Source organism: Suncus etruscus, chromosome 4 (assembly GCF_024139225.1).
Source record: "Suncus etruscus isolate mSunEtr1 chromosome 4, mSunEtr1.pri.cur, whole genome shotgun sequence".
Taxonomy (NCBI): domain Eukaryota; kingdom Metazoa; phylum Chordata; class Mammalia; order Eulipotyphla; family Soricidae; genus Suncus; species Suncus etruscus.
This window is the reverse complement of record NC_064851.1, coordinates 11,444,953-11,464,247: the sequence shown is the minus strand read 5'-3', so window position 1 is coordinate 11,464,247 and position 19,295 is coordinate 11,444,953. Positions and strand designations below refer to the sequence as shown.

Here is a 19,295-nt window from a genome sequence, read left to right as displayed (position 1 = left end):
TCCTTCCTTTCTTCCTTCCTCCCTCCCTCCCTCTCTTCCTCCCTCCCTCCCTCCCTTCCTTCCTCCCTTCCTTCCTCCCTCCCTCCCTCCCTTCCTCCCTCCCTCCCTCCCTCCCTCTGTTCCTTCCTTCCTTCCTTCCTTCCTTCCTTCCTTCCTTCCTTCCTTCCTTCCTTCCTTCCTTCCTTCCTTCCGCTTCTGTTTCTTGTTTCTCCTCCTCCTCTGCCTCCTCTTTCTTCTTTCTCCTCCTTCTTCCTCTTCCTCCTTCCTTCCCTGAACTTGAAATCAGTAGCAATGACAGTGGGAAGATTCAGAGGGATGCAAGAAATCACTGAGTAGCTGCATGCAAAGTCCAAGGCATGGTGCCTGCCTCCCAGGGAACTGCCAATCTTTAGAAAATGGTCTTTGGGGGATCTGTTTTGTCTTTGTGTATTGACAGGGGGCTGTTTTGTGGCTGTTTATCTGTTTATCTACATGGGCAGGGGATTGTTTCCAGGCACCGCATGTCACCCCTTCTGCCCCTTTCCATCTGGCAAGTCTGTTTTCTTTTCCTTTTTATGTTCTCTTTGATGCTCCGGCTGATCCCTTCAAGACCTACGAACTCTCGTCAGGTCCTGAGCATCTGCCTCTTGAGAGTGACTGTGAAGGGACCAGGGACTCCCTGGTGACAGGCCTTCAATCAGAGCTTTCCTTTGATCACTTCTTGTTTCCTTTTGTCCTCACCCTGTCCGCAAAGTGCTGACCCCTCTTCCCTCCCCTCCTGCAGGTTCTGAGAAAACCAACAGTATCCACAGACCTGGATGGCTACTCCACACGAGACCATAGTCTCTGGCACCCAGAGATATGGCCGGGGACAAAAGGAAAGCAGGACCTGCCCAGAGCCCCCAGAAAACCTGGAGTCGAAGGACGTGGAGGAGCAGGTGCCAGAGGAACTCGCCATGCGGAGGAAGGCCCAGGAATTCTTCCAGACTTGCGATGTGGAGGGCAAGGGCTTTATTGCCAGGACAGACATGCAGGTAACAGGAACCACCCCCACCCCTCACCCCAGCTCACCTGCCCCATCATCCAGGTTCCATGGCAGGTGACACCTGGAACAGAATAGAAGAAACCAATTTTGCCCTGAAAGGAGTTATCAGCCCAGTATTTTTGGGTACTATGTCTCCTGGGTGTTCTCTCTCTCTCTCTCTCTCTCTCTCTCTCTTTCTCTCTCTCTCTCTCTCTCTCTCTCTCTTTCTCTCTCCTCTCTCTCCTCTCTCTCCTCTCTCTCTCCTCTTCATTTCCTGTCATGAGTCATGGGAAGAACAGTGGAGGGACCCAGATCAGGTATAGAAAGGACACTGTAAGTGAAGAAGCAGCCATCGTCCTACCTTGGGGGAGACAGGAAATGTGGACTGTGCAAAGGCCCAGACGAAGTTCTCAGTGTCCTTTCTCTGCTCCCTCAGTCTCCAGCCTCTGCCCGTGTAGACTTGCCTAGAAGGAGGGTCCCCTCTGCCATTGCAGACCCTGCTCTCCCTGCCATGGGCTTGGAAATAAATCTGCAAGGCTGTCTGTCTTATAATCCCCACCCCTGTTTAAACTGTTAGAAACAAAATCAGTCATAGATCATAGATTTAAAGAAAAACAGAAATGAGGGGATAGAGGGATAAAACCGAGACTAAGGCTTTGCACACCGCTGATCCCTGGAATGGCATAGGTCACTCCCAACTCTTCCCACCTACTCTACACCATCAGGAATGACCCTTGATTACAGAGCCAGGAATGAGCCCTGTGCACCTCCAGATGTGCAAGCCCCTTCAAAACTGTTCAGTATATATAGCTTTATTCCAAAACATCTATTTCTGAACCCATATTTCGGTTTTCTAGCCCTTTCATGTCGCCAAATAGCATTCTTCTTTTGATGTGTTTTTCAACCATTCTTTCGGAACATGTGCTGTTTTTTATTGGATTTCGGTAATACGGGGCAGCTCTTGAGTTTATGTTTTGAGGTTGATGGTACCTAGTTACTTACTGCACTTTCCTCCCCACCAAGTGCTTCATATCCTCCATGCTTGTTCTCATGTCACTTCTAATGTGTCTTTTCCATTGCCACCACCCCAGACTTCCCTCTGCCCCCACCAGGCAACCTAAGTCCAGAAAGCTGGAGGGCCTCATATGTAGTGAGGGAAAAACTGATCCTTGATTATCTCTGGGGGTGGAGGGTTGGGGCTGGGGAGGGGGGGGGGGAAGGCGACACACAATGTGGAAGGATATTGGTCATTTTTGGGTTTTGTTTGTTTTTGTTTTTGTTTTTAGAGGCCACACTGGGCAGTGGTGCTCAGGGGTTACTCCTAGCTCTGAACTCAGAAAGTTCTCCTAGTAGACTTGGGGACCATATGGGATGCTTGAGATTGAGCCTGGGTCCATGTCTGGTCAGCCATATGCCTGGCAAATGCCCCACCGCTGTGCTATTGCTCCAGTCCCAAGACCCTCATTCGTATTCCTTATAGCCCTTCTAAATGGCTCCTACATACATTCTTCTCTCTCCTCACTTCCCATTTCAGAATGCATCCTGGGCTCCCTGCAAGCTAGGACTTGCTGAATGAAACTCAATGGCTTCCCTTGGGGAAGCTCTGCCTTAAGACCCAGTGTCCCTGCAGATTAGTTTCCTACATCTTCTGCCTCTTGTCTGGTGTCCGGATGGCCTGCTCTCTCCCTCCTGCTCTACTGCCCATGGCCATTGGCTGCTGACTGTCACTCACACCCACACTAGGCTGCTTGGTGCAGCTGTCCCCTGAGGGAATGGGAGGAAGGCAGAAGGTCAGCCCAGGTATAATGAACTCCCCTGGGGAGTCCCGATCTGGAGACTTGGATGCTTATGGCAGGAGAAGAGCCTGACATCTGCCTTGCAGTCTGATCTAGGTTGAAACCACAGTGCAAAGAGCAGAAGACCAGAGAGAAGAGTTCATCTAGAGAAATAGTACAGTGGGTAGGATGCTTGCATTGCCTGTGGCCAATTCAAGTTTCAATCCCCAGCACCCCATATGGACCCCTGAGCACAGAACCAGAGTCAGAACTAAGTCCTGAAATGCAGAGATAGGAATAAGCCCTGAGCTCTGCCAGGTATGGACCCCCCCAAAAAAATAAGTCCCAAAAGCCAAAGAGAAAGTCACAATAGCACTTTGTCCCAAGGGTGGGTCCTGTCCTTCTGTCCGTTTCTGTGGTCCTCCTCTATCCAGAATTTATACCAAGCTTATACTTAGGACCAGAATCTCCTCAAGCTTTCTTATCTAAACACTGTAGAAACAAGCAGGAGCAGATCCAGCCTGGAGGGACATGGTTGTATGGCCTCTCAAGACAATTGCTCTGATAAAAACACTGACATGTGTGTCCATAGAAAGTTCCAGATGTGGAGCTATGACTCGGGGCCCAGTCTTCCTATTCTTCACAAGAGAACACATGTTCTGGGCCCAGCGCTGGCATTCTGGCATGTGTGTTGTATTCGGTGTCTCTGTTTACAACACCAGGCTGGTGGGGACTGGCTGCCCCACTGTAGATGTTACCCTGAACCCCATCTGTCCAATTTGGTAGAAAAGAGCATTTGCTGTGGAGTAAAACCTTCCTTGGCCATCTGAGAGATCATTGACTGGAGACAGTTTTGGAACTCATACTTTTTCTGTGAAGGGGGGATAAAAAGACACCCCTCAAGGAAGGGTCTGGAGGGTATTTTTGTTTGTTTTTATTTTTTAATTTGGGTCACATCTGGCAGTACTCTGGGGTTACTCCTGGCTCTGCACTCAGAAATTGCTCCTGGCAGGCTCAAGGTACCACATGGGATGCTGGCGGGGATCTAACCCAGGTTCTTCCTAGGTTGGCTGCATGCAAGGCAAACACCCTAACACTGCGCTATCATTCTGGTCGTGCCCATTAATGCACTAAATGAAACTTGTTTTGTTTTGTTTGGGGGCCACACTCCAGCATCCATATGGTGTACCCTTTTTTTTTCTTCTGGTTTTGGGGCCACACCTGGCAGTGCTCAGGGGTTGCTCCTGGCTCTACACTCAGAAATTGCTCCTGGCAGGCTCAGGGGACCATATGATATGCTGAGGATCAAACCTGGGTCCGTCCCGGGTCGGCCATGTGCAAAGCAAACACCCTACCAATGTGCTAACTCTCTGGACCCGGTCTGGAGAATTAAACGCAAAGATATATTTGAAAAAAAAAAAAAAAGATATATCTTGGGGCCAGAGAGATAGCATGAAGGTATGGTGTTCACCTTGCATGCAGAAGGACAGTGGTTCAAATCCCGATATCCCATGTGGTCCCCTGAGCCTGCCAGGAACAATTTCTAAGCATAGAGTCAGGAACAACCCCTGAGTGCAGCCAGTGTGACCCAAAAACAAACCAACCAAAAAAAAGATATATCTTGAAACTGGAGAGAGTACAGAAGGAAGGCACTTGCCTTACATATGGCTGACCCTGATTCTATCCTCAGAGCCACAGGGTCCCCCACACATCTGTGGGAGTGAGCCTTGCATAGAGCCAAGAGTTGCCTCTAAGTATCCCCCAAGTGTGACCCACCCTCTTAACTTAAACTATAACACCTTTTAACCTATTGATTTAAAAAAAAGCCTATTTATGTATTTTTAAGTTGTGTGGCACTTTACCACAATAAACCCAATTGGGTTGATGCCTTCAGCTTACATCTAGTGGGGATATGTCGCAGAGCATGAGACAAGCAAGCATAGGAGAAAAGCTCCCATGATTCAAGTGTTAGTGTGTCGTGGCAGCCACAAAAGTTCTCACAGCACGGCCATTTATTCAATACAGTATCTCTTGCCCACCCAGCTCCCAGTATGTGAGCCATCACTTAAATTGACAGAGACAGTAAAACAGTTCAGAAGCACATCAAATTTTAGTGGGTACGTGAAGGGCAGAAGTTGGGGTACATCACATAACCAAACAGTGGCACCCTTAAAAACAGAGACACTTTCCTCTTCATACCTATGTTTCCTTCTACATTTCAAAGACCCTAAATAGTGTTATTCTACTCTTTCTAGGATGCATTTTTGCATGCTCAGTTATCTGTTCTGATATTTCCTATACCATTTTGGGGGGGGGGCATACCCAGTGGCACTCAGGAGTTACTCCTGGCTCTGTGCTCAGAAATCGCTTCTGGCAGGCTTGGGGGACCATATGGGATGCCGGGAATTGAACCAGGGTCCATCCTGGGTCGACCTCATGCAAGGCAAAAAACCCTATCACTATGCTATTGCTCTGGCCCCCTTAGATTCATTTTTTGCTTGTCTGGATTATATTCTAAATGACCTAAAGTGTTTTTCCCCCCAGGGGACTGTCCCTACCTTGAGGGTTTTGTTGGCAGGACAATCTCCTGCAATAAGTCACTCCACTCTTGTCCAGACAACCCCGCAAATAACAGGTTGTTCTTCGGCAGTTCAAGAATGGCCGTTTGGCTTTTGCAAGATGTTGTGATTGGGAGAGTGGCTCCTGCCCACAGTGCTCACCACTAATGGTCAGCATGGGTGGTATTGTTGTCAGAGGCTGCACAAGGAGCTGCCCCTCAGCTTGGAGGAGCTGGAACACGTGTTTGATGCCCTGGACGCTGATGGCAATGGCTCCCTGACCCCAGAAGAGTTCACCACCGGATTCAGTGAGTGCCGGAGCCCCAGGAAGGGTGGATTTATGCAAAGCTGCTTAAGGGGGACCCTGGCCCACACCCAGAGAGGGTGAATTCATGAACTTCATGAGACCAGAAGGCCTGGAGGAAAAGGAGCTCAGAGAGGAGCCTCCAGACCTTAGTAACAGGAAACTCTAAAGTGGGGTGAACACCTGACCCCCTAGAAGGTGGACTGAGGCTTCCAGATGGAGGCCCTCTGGGGTCACCAGCTGCTTGAAACAAACTCACCCTCCTCCCAGTCACCAGGAGGAAGCATTGAGGGCAGAGGACAAAGATGAAACAGCCAAGGGCATGTAGTCAACCCGGGTTCCATCTCTGGCACATCATTTGGTCCCCCAGCCTAGCAGGAGTGATTCCTGAGCACAGAGTTAGGAGTAAGCTCTGACTGTTGATAGAGGCAATGAAGGGGGAGCAAGAAGGAAGGGGAGTGGAAGGGAGGGGAGTGGAGAAGACTGAGGGGATGAGAGGACAAGATGGACCTGGCCTCTGTTCTCATTTCCATCATACATAGTCATGCCAAGCAAGCACGCTACCAATTGTACCATCACTTTGGCCCATGTTCTTTGTAAGCTATTCTCTTGGCACTAGGTATCTGTTTGTTAAAAACCCAGGGTTTTTTTTTTTTCTTGCAATTTGAATTGTATTCTTGAGACTTTTCTTTCCTGTGATAGTTGTTTCTGTCTCTTGCAAAGGTGATCCCTTTTTATCTTTCTGTTCTAAATTCAAAATAGTTGCTGTTGTAGACTAGAGAGTCCATGTTTTTTTCTTTTCTTTTTTTTTTGTTATTTTTGCGTGTTTTACCTCATTCAAGGTGGTGTCTAAGTTCTTGCTCGTATATTTATTGTGATACTAGAATTTCCCCGTCTCACTTACTTTGCCAATGTCTATCTCCATTTCCAACTACTATGATCAAGTCCCACCAAAGTGAGAAGGGTGCCAAGCCCAAAGAAAGCATGGGGGTTCAAGGAGATTTACACAGGAAGGGTACGGGGGTCCCTTTTCCTTCTCTCAGATAAGATGCTCACAGATGGTGACTGGGGCTGGTGATTGAGAGAACAAAGGGCTCCCCGGTGAGATCCATAACCTCACCACCTGCCCTCTGCCCTCTACCCAGGTCGCTTCTTCTTCAGCCAGAATCAGCCACATGAGGATGAGGCTGAGGCCTCTTCTCCAGGGGGACAGGTGGCTCCCCTTCAGGAGGAAAAGGTCTACCAGACCCGAGGAGCAGAGGGGCTGGGCGAGGCAGACCAAGATGAGGAGACCCAATTCCAGCTGCTGATGGACAGACTTGGAGCCCCAAAAGTTCTGGAAGAGTAAGTGAGGAGGGGAGATAGGGACCTGAGCATGGCTCTCAGCCTGGATGGACCCTCTGCAGGTTTGCTTTCGCTATGCTCATTTGTCCCACCCTCCATGTTAGGTCTCTCTCCGGAGGTTTCTGGAGACTCGGCCTGCCCTTGGCATGACCTGTTTGGATATCATGGTCTGAGGCAGAGTCCCAAGCCAAGTTGTCCCTGCAGGGGGGAAACAAGGTCAGAGGGGACCGTGGTCTAGAACAGGGCTGAGAAATCTGACTAGGATACTTGCCTCCTGTAAGCCAGTGCATTCAGAGAATAGCAGAACAGGATTTCAGGGGGGTTACTGGAAAACTGTGTGGGGACACTTGCTGTGTGTTTGGGTGCTGGGCACTGATCCCAGCTGGGCAGTTTCTCTTTGATCAAGATACCATAAGGGGCCAGAGATAGAATCCAGGCTTCCTGCTTACGCCTGTCCTTTGAACTCTGGTCCTTGCCCTGTCCTTGTTTTGATGAACACTCCCCTAATCCCCTGCTCTGGTCCATGTGCTGTGTGAGGCCTGCTTGGCCCAGCTCCAGAGGCCTCTCTTGCCTCAGAGGGCTGTCTGGGCCTCATAATAGCTGGACACCATCTTGTTCTCAGGCACTTCTGCCCTCATGGCCCCTGTCCTGGGTCTCCAGCTCTGTGGGATCCTGGTCCTGAGCACCCTCAAAGATACCAGGCTGTGTGCCAGGCAATCTCTGAGCCAAGCCAAACCTGGCTAAGAAAGTGGCAGCTGGAAAGTACTACCTGTGGGCTTGGCTGGCATTTTCCTAGGTCTTTTGCCTCAAGTCCGACATGTACCCATCTCCCCCTTTTTTCAGGTAAAAATGTACTTTGGAATAGGACCAGGGAAACTGTCCAGTGGCTGAGGGGTTGGCTCGCAGGGAGCTGAGCCTGGTTCATTCCCTCACACCACATATGGTCTGCTGAATCCTGCTAAGAGTCAGCCCTGAGCACAGAACTAGGAGCCAGTCCTGAGCACTGCACAGGGCATGGCTTTCACCTCCAAAATTCCCCCCATAAACATGTTTTGGAATATATATATATATGAATGGATAGATAGATGGATGGGTGGGTGGGTGGGTGGGTGGATGGATGGATGGATGAATGAATGGATGGATAGATGGTTTGGGATAAATGGAAGGATGAGTGGGTGAGCGGATAGAGAAAATAATTTGAGATGGGTGGATGGATGGGTAGATGACTGGATGAATGGATGGGTAGATGAATGGATCTATGGATGAATAGATAGGTGGATGGATGGATGGTTTAGGATTAGTGGAAGGATAAATGGGTGGACGCATAGAGGAAATAGTTTGAGATGGGTGGATGGATGGATGGATGACTGGATGGATGGGTGAGTAGATGGATGGATCTATGGATGGATGGATGGATGGGTGGATGGATGGGTTAGGTTGAATGGAAGGATGAGTGGATGGGCACATACAGGAGATAGTTTGAGATGGGTGGATAGATGGGTAGATAGTTTGGGACAGAATCAGTCATAGCTGGGATGTGTGGGTTAACAGATGAATAGTTTGGATGTATGAGTGAATGGATGAACAAATTGGCAGATATTTGTATGGGATTCAGCAAAAGAAGGAAGGAGGATGGTAGGAATGGTGACTAGATATTTACCCAGTTAACTTAATTCAAGACAGATTTCTCTCCCAGCGGCCTCCTCTCTGTGCCCTGGACCCATGGCAAATCACACACCTTAGTCATATATTATGTCCAAGCAAAGTTTCTCAAATTAGGTGCCTGTTACATGAGCATGAAGAATTTCGCTCTGTCTTGGAAGAGCCTGGTATGAGATGTCCTCAGAGCCAAGTGGGTTGAGAATTTTACAGGGCACTGAGGATAGTGCCCTCTGGCTGTGCCTTGTGGATTTTCTCCAGGAGAACACCACCGTGCAGCTGGAGCTTGCCTCCTCCCCTGCCTCCCATCCCCTGTCAGTGTGCTGCCAAAGGCTGTGGGTCTGTTTCTAGACCTGTCACCTTGTGTTCTTGTCTCTCTGCCCACTTCTGTCCCTCCTGATTTTCTCTCTGCTTTTCCAGTCACACACACATCCCCCAGACTTGCTCATTTCCTTCACTTCGCCTGTCAGTCACTCCAGCTGCCCTCAGGTCCCTTGGGGTGCCTCTGCACCACCACCCTCAATCACCCTGTCACCACCACACAATTGCTTTCTGCCATCCATCAGAAGATCCTTCTTCCCCTCCCTGCTCTGAGCACTGTTCTGACCAGAATTGCCAACTTTTTCCGCCTTCCTCCTTACACACCTGCTCCAATTCTCTCCTCAATCCTGGACCTTTTCAGCTGTGTATGTTCAGGACCCCCCCCCCCCACACACACACACATAACCAGTTCCAAAGAAGCTCCAGAAGTCAACCCAGGAGGAATCCCATCCCTGCCTTGATTCTGGCTCAGCTCACTTTTCTTTGTCTGTGGAGCAATCTTTCCTCTCAAGTTTTCTGGGTGGTGAAAACAAGCTCAGATGCAGGATGTCACTGGCACAGTGTTTGATGAAATCTCAGCCCGTGTGGCCCCTCAAAAAACACATCAACTTTGCCTCTGAGGATCTCTGAACTCCCTGCGGGGACCTAACATCCTGACCCCCGATGCCCTTTTGCTTTTGTAGCGAGAGCGACGTGAAGCAACTTTGGCTGCAGCTGAGGAAGGAGGAGCCTCATCTCCTGTCCAACTTTGAGGACATCCTGACCAGAATCTTCTCACAGCTCCAAGAAGCCCAAGAGGAGAAGACAGAGCTGGAGTGCGCTTTGAGAAAGTGGGTACCCGTCGTATCTCAGGTGCTCCCTGTGCAGAGGGCATAGTCACAGTCTCTGTTGTGTCAAGGACTCCCCCATGCCATGAGTTCCTGGCAAAGGTACAGACTGGACCACTCAGTGCTGTGTGGGTCATCGGGGCTCAGGCACCCCCAGGATTACCTTCAGGGGTGGAGCAGGTGTGCCCTAACCAAACTCAAGGCTTACACAGGCAAAACACATACAGGATTTTTCTCTCTGGCCCTAGAGACATCTACGGCCTTGTTCACACTAACTGAACACTCCCCATAGCCCTGCACTGCTCTAAATTATTTTTTTTTATTTTATTTTATTTTGGTTTTTGGACCATACCTGGGTTTTTAGGGGTTACTCCTGACTCTGTGCTCAGAAATTGCACCTGGCAGGCTCAGGGGACCATATGGGATGCCAGGGATCAAACCTGGGTCTGTCTGGGGTTGGCCACATGTAGGGCAAACGCCTTACCGCCATGTTAACTCCCCAGCTCCTTGGATGGTTTCGTATTCTCTGCATTTGTGGGGTGGTGGAATGGGGAGATAGGCCACCACTAGTGATGCTTGGGGCTTCCTCCTAGCTCTTGCTCAGGGATCACTCCTGGCAGAAATGGAATAGCTCGAGGCGGTGCCAGGGATTGAACTGGATTTGGCCTTATGCAAGGCAAAAACACTGGACTGTCTCTCTAGTGAGTCTCACATATTTTACAGATGAAAAAGCAGGAGAGGGTCAGAACCAAATTCTAGGATCCAGAGCTTATGGGGTTCAGAGTGATACCGCAGGGACCCCAAGACTAGTTGGAAAACCATCCTCTCTGGCTCAGGGACCCCTGAGGGACCTCCCCTATCCCTGCTCTGTGCTGACCCCACTCTCTGAGCTTACCCTATCCACCACTCTTTGCTCTTGACTCCCAGGCTTTCTTTTCATTTCTTGAGTTCCCCATTTGCATTGAGAGGGTAGAACCGGGTGAGAAGACACCCCCCCCCCACACACACACACAAAGAAGCAGGAACCTAAGTCAACTTGGCATGTATTCATCACAGATGCACCCCCAGGAAGATACCCATGAAAAATGCATGGTGCATGGGAGAGAGACCCCTGCCAGCCAGCATGACATGCCCTCATGGCGGGTCCCTGAGTCATAAAGAAAATAGACTTCACTGACAGGTCCCTCCTCGTGCTGAAGTGTGGGTGTGGGGGAGTTCAGAGACCTGGAGTGGTGGCATTCCTTCCCATTCTTCTGTTGCCCACTCCAGTCCCCACTGGGAGATTCACACATTGTATGAAATCACAAGGATTCGGTGGCAGCTCACACATCTGGCCATGGAGACTTTCAGGCCATGCTTCATGGCACCCTGCCCAGAACCCCTTTCAGTCTTTGTGGAATATGCTTAGAGAGAGCTGAGAGGTTCTGAGGGAAACATAGTAGCCATGAGGCTAGCCATGTCACCAGCAGCCATATGGCCCCAAGCTCCTCGCCATCTTGTGTCTCCCCAAAGGCTTAATTTTTTTTTTTGAGGGGTAGTGAGCCACACCCGATGATGCTCAAGGGCTACTCCCGGCTCTGTGCTTATAAATCACTCCTGGCTTGGGGGACCATATGGGACACTGGGGGATTGAACCGCGGTCAATAGGTTAGATGCGTACAAGGCAAATGCCTTACTGCTGCCCACCACTCTGGCCCCTAAAACAAACTTTTAACAGCAGGAGATAATTTAGGAAATTGCTTGTTTTGTTCTTTACTTTTAGGGAGAGGAGTTGAGCCACACACAGCAGTGCTCAGGGGTTACTCCTCACTCTGAACTCAGGTATCATTCCTGGTGGTGTTTGGTGTTGAGGATTAAACCAGGGTTGGCCGCAGGCAAAAAAAAAAAAGTGACTTTAACCACTGAACTATTACTCCAACCAAACTTTATTTTGTTTCATTTTTCTTTTCTTTTCTTTTCCTTTTTTTCTTTTTCTTTTTATTTTGTTTTGTTTTTTTTTTCTGTTTTTGGGTCACACCCGGCAGTGCTCAGGAAATACTCCTGGCTCTATGCTCAGAAATTGTTCCTGGCAAGCTCAGGGGACCAGATGAGATGCTGGAATTCGAATCACTGTCCTTCTGCGTCTAAGGCAAACAGCCCACCGCTATGCTATCTCTCTGGCCCCTATTTTTCTTTTCTTTTCTCTTTCTTTCTTTCTTTCTTTCTTTCTTTCTTTCTTTCTTTCTTTCTTTCTTTCTTTCTTTCTTTCTTTCTTTCTTTCTTTCTTTCTTTCTTTCTTTTTTTTTGTTTGTTTTGGAGGGGCACACCTGGTAATGCTCAGGGGTTACTCCTGGCTATGTGCTCAGAAATCACTCCTCGCTCGGGGGATTGAACCTGGTCCATCCCAGATCGGCAATATAAAAAGCAAATGCCTTATGGCTGTGCTATCTCTCCAGTCCCTTCCCAAGAGCTTAATATCTACCAGGCTTACCCAAGTGTGCAGAACAGGATGTTTAGGAGTAAATGGCAGCCAAGAAGTATGCAGGGAGAAACCCAGGAGAGGTGACAGGATAACATTCTCAAATGAGACTCCAAAGAAGAAAGGTTTTGAGCTGAAATCTACCCCAGAGATTCTCAGCAGAGTGCCCCGAGTCAGACAGAACCAAGGACAAACCTTGGTGTATGCCTCAGCATCTCTGATTCTCTCTGCTGCCCTGTATGTAATTAAGAACAGGCTGTTTCAGAGAGTTGTAAAACTTCAACTAATAGTCATGTGGGCATGGAAGGGCGGCATTGAAGAATTGGGTGTGAATTTACTTTTTGTTCTTATTTCAAATGTGTGTCTGTCTGGGAGGGTTTACCTGGCAGAGAGTTGATCTAAGTAGAGAGAGTTGGGAGTGTTTCGCTCACAGATTAGCCGGTATCACCGGGCAAGACCAGCAGTGTGGGCATCACCCAGTCTGCAGAGCTGAGCAATGCTCAGGAGTCTCGGGAAGCCACTCCGGGTAGTATTTGGCTAAGTGGACCAAAAATTCACTGCTCCCACGGAGCTGGAGGCTGCCAGGACCATTTCAGTGGGCATTTCAGTACCTGGGAATCCAATTTAGAGCCTTGGGCATGCAATCATGTCTTACCCCCTGGGCTCCTAAGTTTTCTTGCAGGCCCCACGAGGGGGCGCTGTTATTCTCAAAGATGAGTGAAATCACCCCCTGGCAGCCCCCACTGTTAGCACCTCTTAGCTCTTTCATCTGCTCTAAAGTGCTTCTGCTGTTACTTTTGCTAAAGTCCTTGAGATGAATTTCAAGGTAACTCTTGGCTACAAGGGCAAAAGGAGCTCAGTCAGCCTTCTGCTTCTCTCTCTCTCTCTCTCTCTCTCTCTCTCTCTCTCTCTCTCTCTCTCTCTCTCTCTCTCTCTCTGTCTGTCTCTCTCTCTCTCTCACTCTCTCTCTCTCATTTCAGGTATACTCTGGGTATAGTGTAAGCTAACAACCCTACACAAAAGTGTTCCCCCAACTTCCTTTTTCCCTAAATCTCTTCCTTTGACATGTAAAAGCCCACTTAGATTTTACAGGACCTTCCCCCACCCTGATGAATTGGGTTCTGGATAAGAGAGAGTAGTCTGGTTTGGGGCAGGGCAGAAAGAGAGGCCAGGAGGCAAAAAGCAGGCTAACTCCAATGACCTCCTAACGGGCTTGGTATTATTTCTCTGCTGCAACCTGATTCATCAGACCTGTCCACCTAAGAGGTTAGAAATATGTGCCTGGGGACAGAAGCAAGATGTCTGGCTGGAATAAGTGGAGCATAGAAAGGAGAGATAGGAGTAAGGCGACTTTTTGCCTGGCATTGCTGAGTGAGTTCAGGCAGCTCATTTGACTTCTCTGTGCTTCTATTTCTTCCTGGCAGCTGGAGAGAGTGGGGAGGCTGATTTTCAAACATGTTGCTGTCTTAAAGACTCCGCTGAGGAAATGTACTTGACTACCATCCACTCTCATAGGAATAGACCTGAAAGAAAGGCCCTGATCATGGTATCAAGTGTTGACATCTTTCACTGGAGTCTTTTTGCATTCTCTTAGGTTCATCACAGGGGTCAATGCAGCCGTAGTGATGCAGGTCTCTGTCTTCATCCATGGTTACCAGGTTCTTTATACTTTTTTTTTCTTTTTGGGCCACATCTGGTGAAGGGGTTACTCCTGGTTCTGTACTCAGAAATCGCTCCTGGCTTGGGAAACCATATGGGATGCCGGGGGTTGGAACCGCAGTCTGTCTTAGGTCAGCGCATGCAAAGCAAATACCCGTACCGCTGTGCCACTGCTCCAGCCCCTCAGAGGCACCTTTATATTTTGTTTGTTTTTGTTATTAGGCTCACACTTAGCGATGCTTAGAAGTTATTTCTGGCTCTGTGAGCCGTGATCACTCCTGGCAGACTCAAGGAACTCTATGTGGTGCCGAGGATAGAACCCAGCTCAGTACGTTTTTATGCCTCTGCAAGTTCCTGTACTGTACCCCTGGCCAGTGTTGCTGTCAGCCACAGGGGATGCCACCTCCTTCTCATGCATACCCTGTTTCTCCCTCGCATAGGAAGTAGAGACAAGATACTGACTTCAGTTAGCTTGCCTCACATCAGACAATGTAAAAGCACCCCATGTCTTGTATCTCCAGGCCCAGGAGAACGAGTCTGAATTAGGATCACGCATGAAATAATCCAAACCAGGCTGAGAGTGAAACACGTGTAGACTGGCATTATTCTACCTCATATCTCTCCCAGCTGCCTGCCAGAACTGCTGTTTTTATTGAGTACAGAGACCACCCCCAGGTGGGGGTGTAAGGACAGATAGTTCAGGCTATCCTGTGCCAGTCCCACCCAGGATTACAAGGGAAACAATCTCTATTTGGGGGTAAATCCAAGTTGTAAACAAACATACAAAGGAACCAGAGATGATCTTTGTTTTAGGTAAAATGAGGTGGAACCTAAAAGACAAGACCTGTCAGGTCTCTCATAATTCATTTCTATGTACTATGGGGATCAGAGAGATAAGACAGAGGGGAAGGAGCTTGCCTTGCCTCCAGCTGACCCTGGGTTTGATCCCTAGTACCCCATCTAGTCCCCCAACTAGAAGGGAGTAACCCATAAGTGTAGGGCTAGGGTTAAGACCTCTGAGTGTGGTCCCAAAACAAAACAAAACAAAACAAAAAGGAAGAATTTCTGGGTGAGGGCTTCAGTGACAAGGCCGTGATATCCTCCAGCACAGGCTTTTGTGGCCGGGTATTAGAATCCGAAGCAGGCAGACCCTGTTGACACAGCTCTAGGAGTAAATCGAAAGGTGAGAGCCAGGTGTGCTATCTGATATGGGGGCTATGATTTGTAAGCCCGACTAATGAAAAATGGTTTTCTTTATGGGATGGGAGAAAGCGGCAAAGGTGGTTTATACACGGCGACAGAATCTAATTAGAGAGAACCCATCCATCTTGGAAATCCAATTGGCGATTTCACGGCCTTTGCAGAATTTTCTACAAACCCTGGCAATTTCAGCTTTATTGCTGGGGGTTTTTGCCTGTGTGTGTGTGTGTGTGTGTGTGTGTGTGTGTGTGTGTGTGTGTGTGTGTGTGTGTGTGTGATGAACAGAGGGACAGATAAAAACAGAGAAGGAGAAAGAGAGTACACAGAGAGAAACAGAGACACAGACCAACATCAGGGAGAGAAAGGAAACCTCAAGTGGGGGGCGGGTGTCACCCCTTTTACTTTGCATTCAGGAGCCTGCAGTTTTCTCCAGAGGGCGGCAGAGGGCGCTAGTGGGTCTGATTTCTCCCAGCCTTGGTTCTCCAGGCCACAATACAAGTGACAGGTAGAGGGTATCATGCCCATCACCTTGGCCTGCCCTGGCCCTCCCTGGCATTGCAGCCAGTACTCTGCCACTTCCTGTTTTACCATCAACAGACCAGAAATACTTATGCATCAATCTGAGAGTTGTCAGACTCAGCCCTCCCCTTCTCTGAGACTGGAGTCCAGTGCAGTCACTAGTGCGGGTGGTAGGAATATGTGAGTTTGCTTTTTGGTCTCCCAGATCAGCAGCACAAAACCAGACTCTGAGGGTGGGGTGCTGCTTGGGACCTGCAAGACCAGGGACCAAACTCCCTGGCAACAATCAAGGGGCCAGAGATGGAATCAGGGTCAGGGGTATTCAAAACATGCACCCAAGCCTTGTACTATCTCCCTAAGCTTGAGAAGAAACCATATTTGAAAGAGGTGAGGGATGGAGAGGGTCTCTGGGTCCATGCCCAGCAGTGCTGAGGGCTCGTTTCTGTCTCTTGCAGATCATTCTTGTAGGACTCAGGGTTGGGGGACATAAGTGATGGTGGGGATTGAACTGGGGATTGCCTTAATCTTGGTTGGCTCTGGTGCTATGGCTCCAAACACTGATTTGAGCCTTTTAAGGGGATTCTTCTTCTATTTATTTATTTGTTTGTTTGTTTATTTATTTATTTATTTATTGCTCTGCCTTTCACCAAGCTCTGCAAACCAAGAGCCACTGCCCGCCCACACAGGGGCACATCCAAAGGCTGACTTCAAGGTCAGCAACCATTTCTGAAGTCCTGTCTCAAGTTCCTGCTCCTGAAATGTTATCTTCCGTGGCAAGGACTGCCATTCTTTCTATCCAAGGTCAAGACCACAAGACCACTTTTCACGTAGTAAAAGAAGAAGCTCATTTCTTTCCTGGAGTAATTTCAGACACAGCTCCACCTCCATTCCGGTCCTGGAACCAAGAGGGAGGACTAGATGGCTTTATTTTTTTTTTTAAATCCCCACAGATTTTGTGCCCATGGAAAAGCAAAGGGAGAGAAAATGAGGGGAGCAAAAGTATTTGGACCTAAGTGATCCTCAATAGCAATTGAAAGCCCTGTGATTTAGCGAGGAGCCCCATGCCAGCAAGAAGGCATGCTTTACCACACTGAGCAAAAGTACTTTGTGAAGGTTAATTAGTTTTCACGGTCCCCCTGGGAGGCTGGCAGGGTAAGTTATTGCTAACTACATCTCACCTCCCAGCTTCCCGCAGATCCCGCTGGAAAGGTCCTGAGACTCCTATTTACCCAGCATGACTGTTTGCTCTCCTCCTCCTTCCCCCTCACTTCTCCCTTCCACCGTCTGATGACATCCACGTATGAGCATGCTCACGTACACACATGTAATGAGCCCCCTGTAGGGCAAGTGGTGTCTGCCCTAGCGGAGACATCTGTCTCCTCAGTCTCACCTTGCAACAGTTAAAGGAGGAGAAATTGCTGGCAAAGAAGAAGAAATTGGAGCAGATAAAAACAAAACAAACAAAACAAAAAACAAGAGAGGGATCCCAGGCAGTACCATGCAGAGCTCTAAAAAGGCCTCTGAATCAGAGGATGAGGAAGAAAAGGAGCCATCCAGCTTCATCATGGGCTGATGATCCATGTGGCCCCAGTAGTCAGCCCCGTGATGGGCCCCACAACCTCTCCCCCAGACAGGGCCAGCGATTCCACCCACTTCCTCCCCTGGTCTCTGGACACTGCTGCATGCTATACCAGTGGAGGACAGCTGCAGACTTCAGCTCTGCCCTGGGGCTCCCCTGCCTGACATTTTTACTCAGAAATGCTAGCCCCACACTTATGCCTCAGAGCCAGTTGGGCTGCAGACAGGCCGACGAGCAGAAGTTGGTGCCAGCATTGATCCAGGCCAGGCACATGATGGCATGTATACCTTGTCTTTCTGGCTTGGAGGGACACTCAAAAGGGACATGTTTCTACGCTCACCTCTTCTGAACTGTTGTCTCTGCAACTTGCCTCTGGCTCACCACCATCTACAGAGCCCAGAGAGACTGCAGGGAGGGGATGTTTTCTTCTCTGCTTTCCTCCCTGCCTCTCTCTGTGTGTGTCTGTCTCTGTCTCTGTCTCTGTCTCTGTCTCTGTCTCTGTCTCTGTCTCTGTCTCTGTCTCTGTCTCTGTCTCTCTCTCTCTCTCTCTCTCTCTCTCTCTAGCAGTGCTTCTAGTGTTTGCCCATCTAGGCTGGCTCTCTAGTGTGCAGGAAGCATTCTGTTATGTTTGGGTTTTTTGTTTGTTTATTTGTTTGGGGGGGCACACCACCAATGTTCAGGGGTTACTCTTGGCTCTGCACTCAGGAATCAATCCTAGTGGTGCTTGGGGGATCATATGGAATGCCAGGAATGGAGCCTGGGTCAGCTGCGTGCAAGGCAAGTGCATTAGTAGCTGTACCATCACTCCGGAAATGATTGTAGGCCAAGAGCTGCAGTATGAAAAGCTTAATGGATGTTTCTTGGGGTTGATGCTGAGAATCCCTTTTCTTGCTGAGGCTTCTCTGCAAAGCCACCTGGGTTGTGTCTTCTGTGACTCCCATCCTTTAAAACTTACCCTTCCTAAGCCTGTCTTCCTTTTACAAACATGGAGCTACTGTAGGACTTTCTTCTGTCCCTTGGCAAAAATTGAGCGGAATTATAGAATAACAGCTCTAACCAGGAGCCCACACAGACCTCTGGGGAATCAGAGTGCTAACTTTAGTAAAAATTTGTCAGTAGTATAGAGAATAATTGAACAAGGGTCAGAGTGGTAGCACTGTGGTTGGACATTTCCCTCGCATTGCAGCTGACCCAGGACAGATCTGGGTTTGGTCCTTGGCATCCTATATGGTCCCTTGAACCAGGAGCGATTTCTGAGAGCAAAGTCAGGAGTAACCCCAGAGCGCCATTGGGTGTGGCCCCAAAACAAACAAACAAAAAACCTAATAAACCAAAAATAAAAAAACAAACGAAAAGAATAATTGAATAAGGGAATGCAAGGTAGTAATGGGGAGATGCCTAGATCACCCTTAACCCCAGAGTCTATGGAGATGAAGGAAAGAAATCGAAAGAAGAGTGGGTGGTAGAGCAGTAGGGTATTAGTTTTGCAAGCAGCTGACCTGGATTTGATCTCTGTCATTCCGTCTGATCTCCAGAGCCTTACCAGGAGTGATCCCAGAGTACATAGCTAGGAGTAAGTCCTGATCATCTCTGTATGTGGAGAGAGAGAGAGAGAGAAAGAGAGAGAGAGAGAGAATATGAGAAAGGAAAACAAGAGGGGGATAGGAGCAAGGCCTTCAGGACCATCAGTAATGTGGGGTGGGGTGTTACTGTATATCCAAGCCCCAGATTCAACCCAAGAGATTCAAACTGCAGCCAGACTTAGACTGGTGTCTTCAAGGTGGCAGGCTGAAGGGGAGGATGGCAGAGGGAACCTGGGAACCCTGGGGCAAGGGAAACTTGATGCTGGAGATGGAATTAGTGCCACAAGGATCTGTGTCTGCAACTTAACTACCAGTAACTTTATAAATCAAAGTTCTTTCCTAAGAGAAAAGAAAGTAATTTGTCAATGAAGGTGCGGACTGCCAGGAATGAGCCTTGAACACAGAGCCAGGAGGAAGCCCTGAAGCAAAGAAAGGAAAAGAGGCAACAACCTGTCAATGCAGTTTCTTTGCTCTTCGTTATGCTTTTGCAGTGTCTTTGCTGCTCA

At 48.8% G+C, this 19,295-nt stretch overlaps 1 protein-coding gene across 1 annotated transcript in view; it reads left to right on the top strand.

Moving 5' to 3' along the window:
• Positions 1–797: 797 nt before the first annotated feature.
• CRACR2A (calcium release activated channel regulator 2A) overlaps positions 798–19,295 on the top strand; it is a 77,616-nt gene continuing 59,118 nt past the window's right edge. Inside the window, exons 1-4 of the mRNA XM_049772481.1 lie at positions 798–1,013; positions 5,533–5,644; positions 6,786–6,984; positions 9,648–9,794. Of these exons, the coding sequence (XP_049628438.1) occupies positions 798–1,013; positions 5,533–5,644; positions 6,786–6,984; positions 9,648–9,794 (674 nt within the window). The remainder of the gene's footprint in view (positions 1,014–5,532; positions 5,645–6,785; positions 6,985–9,647; positions 9,795–19,295) is intronic.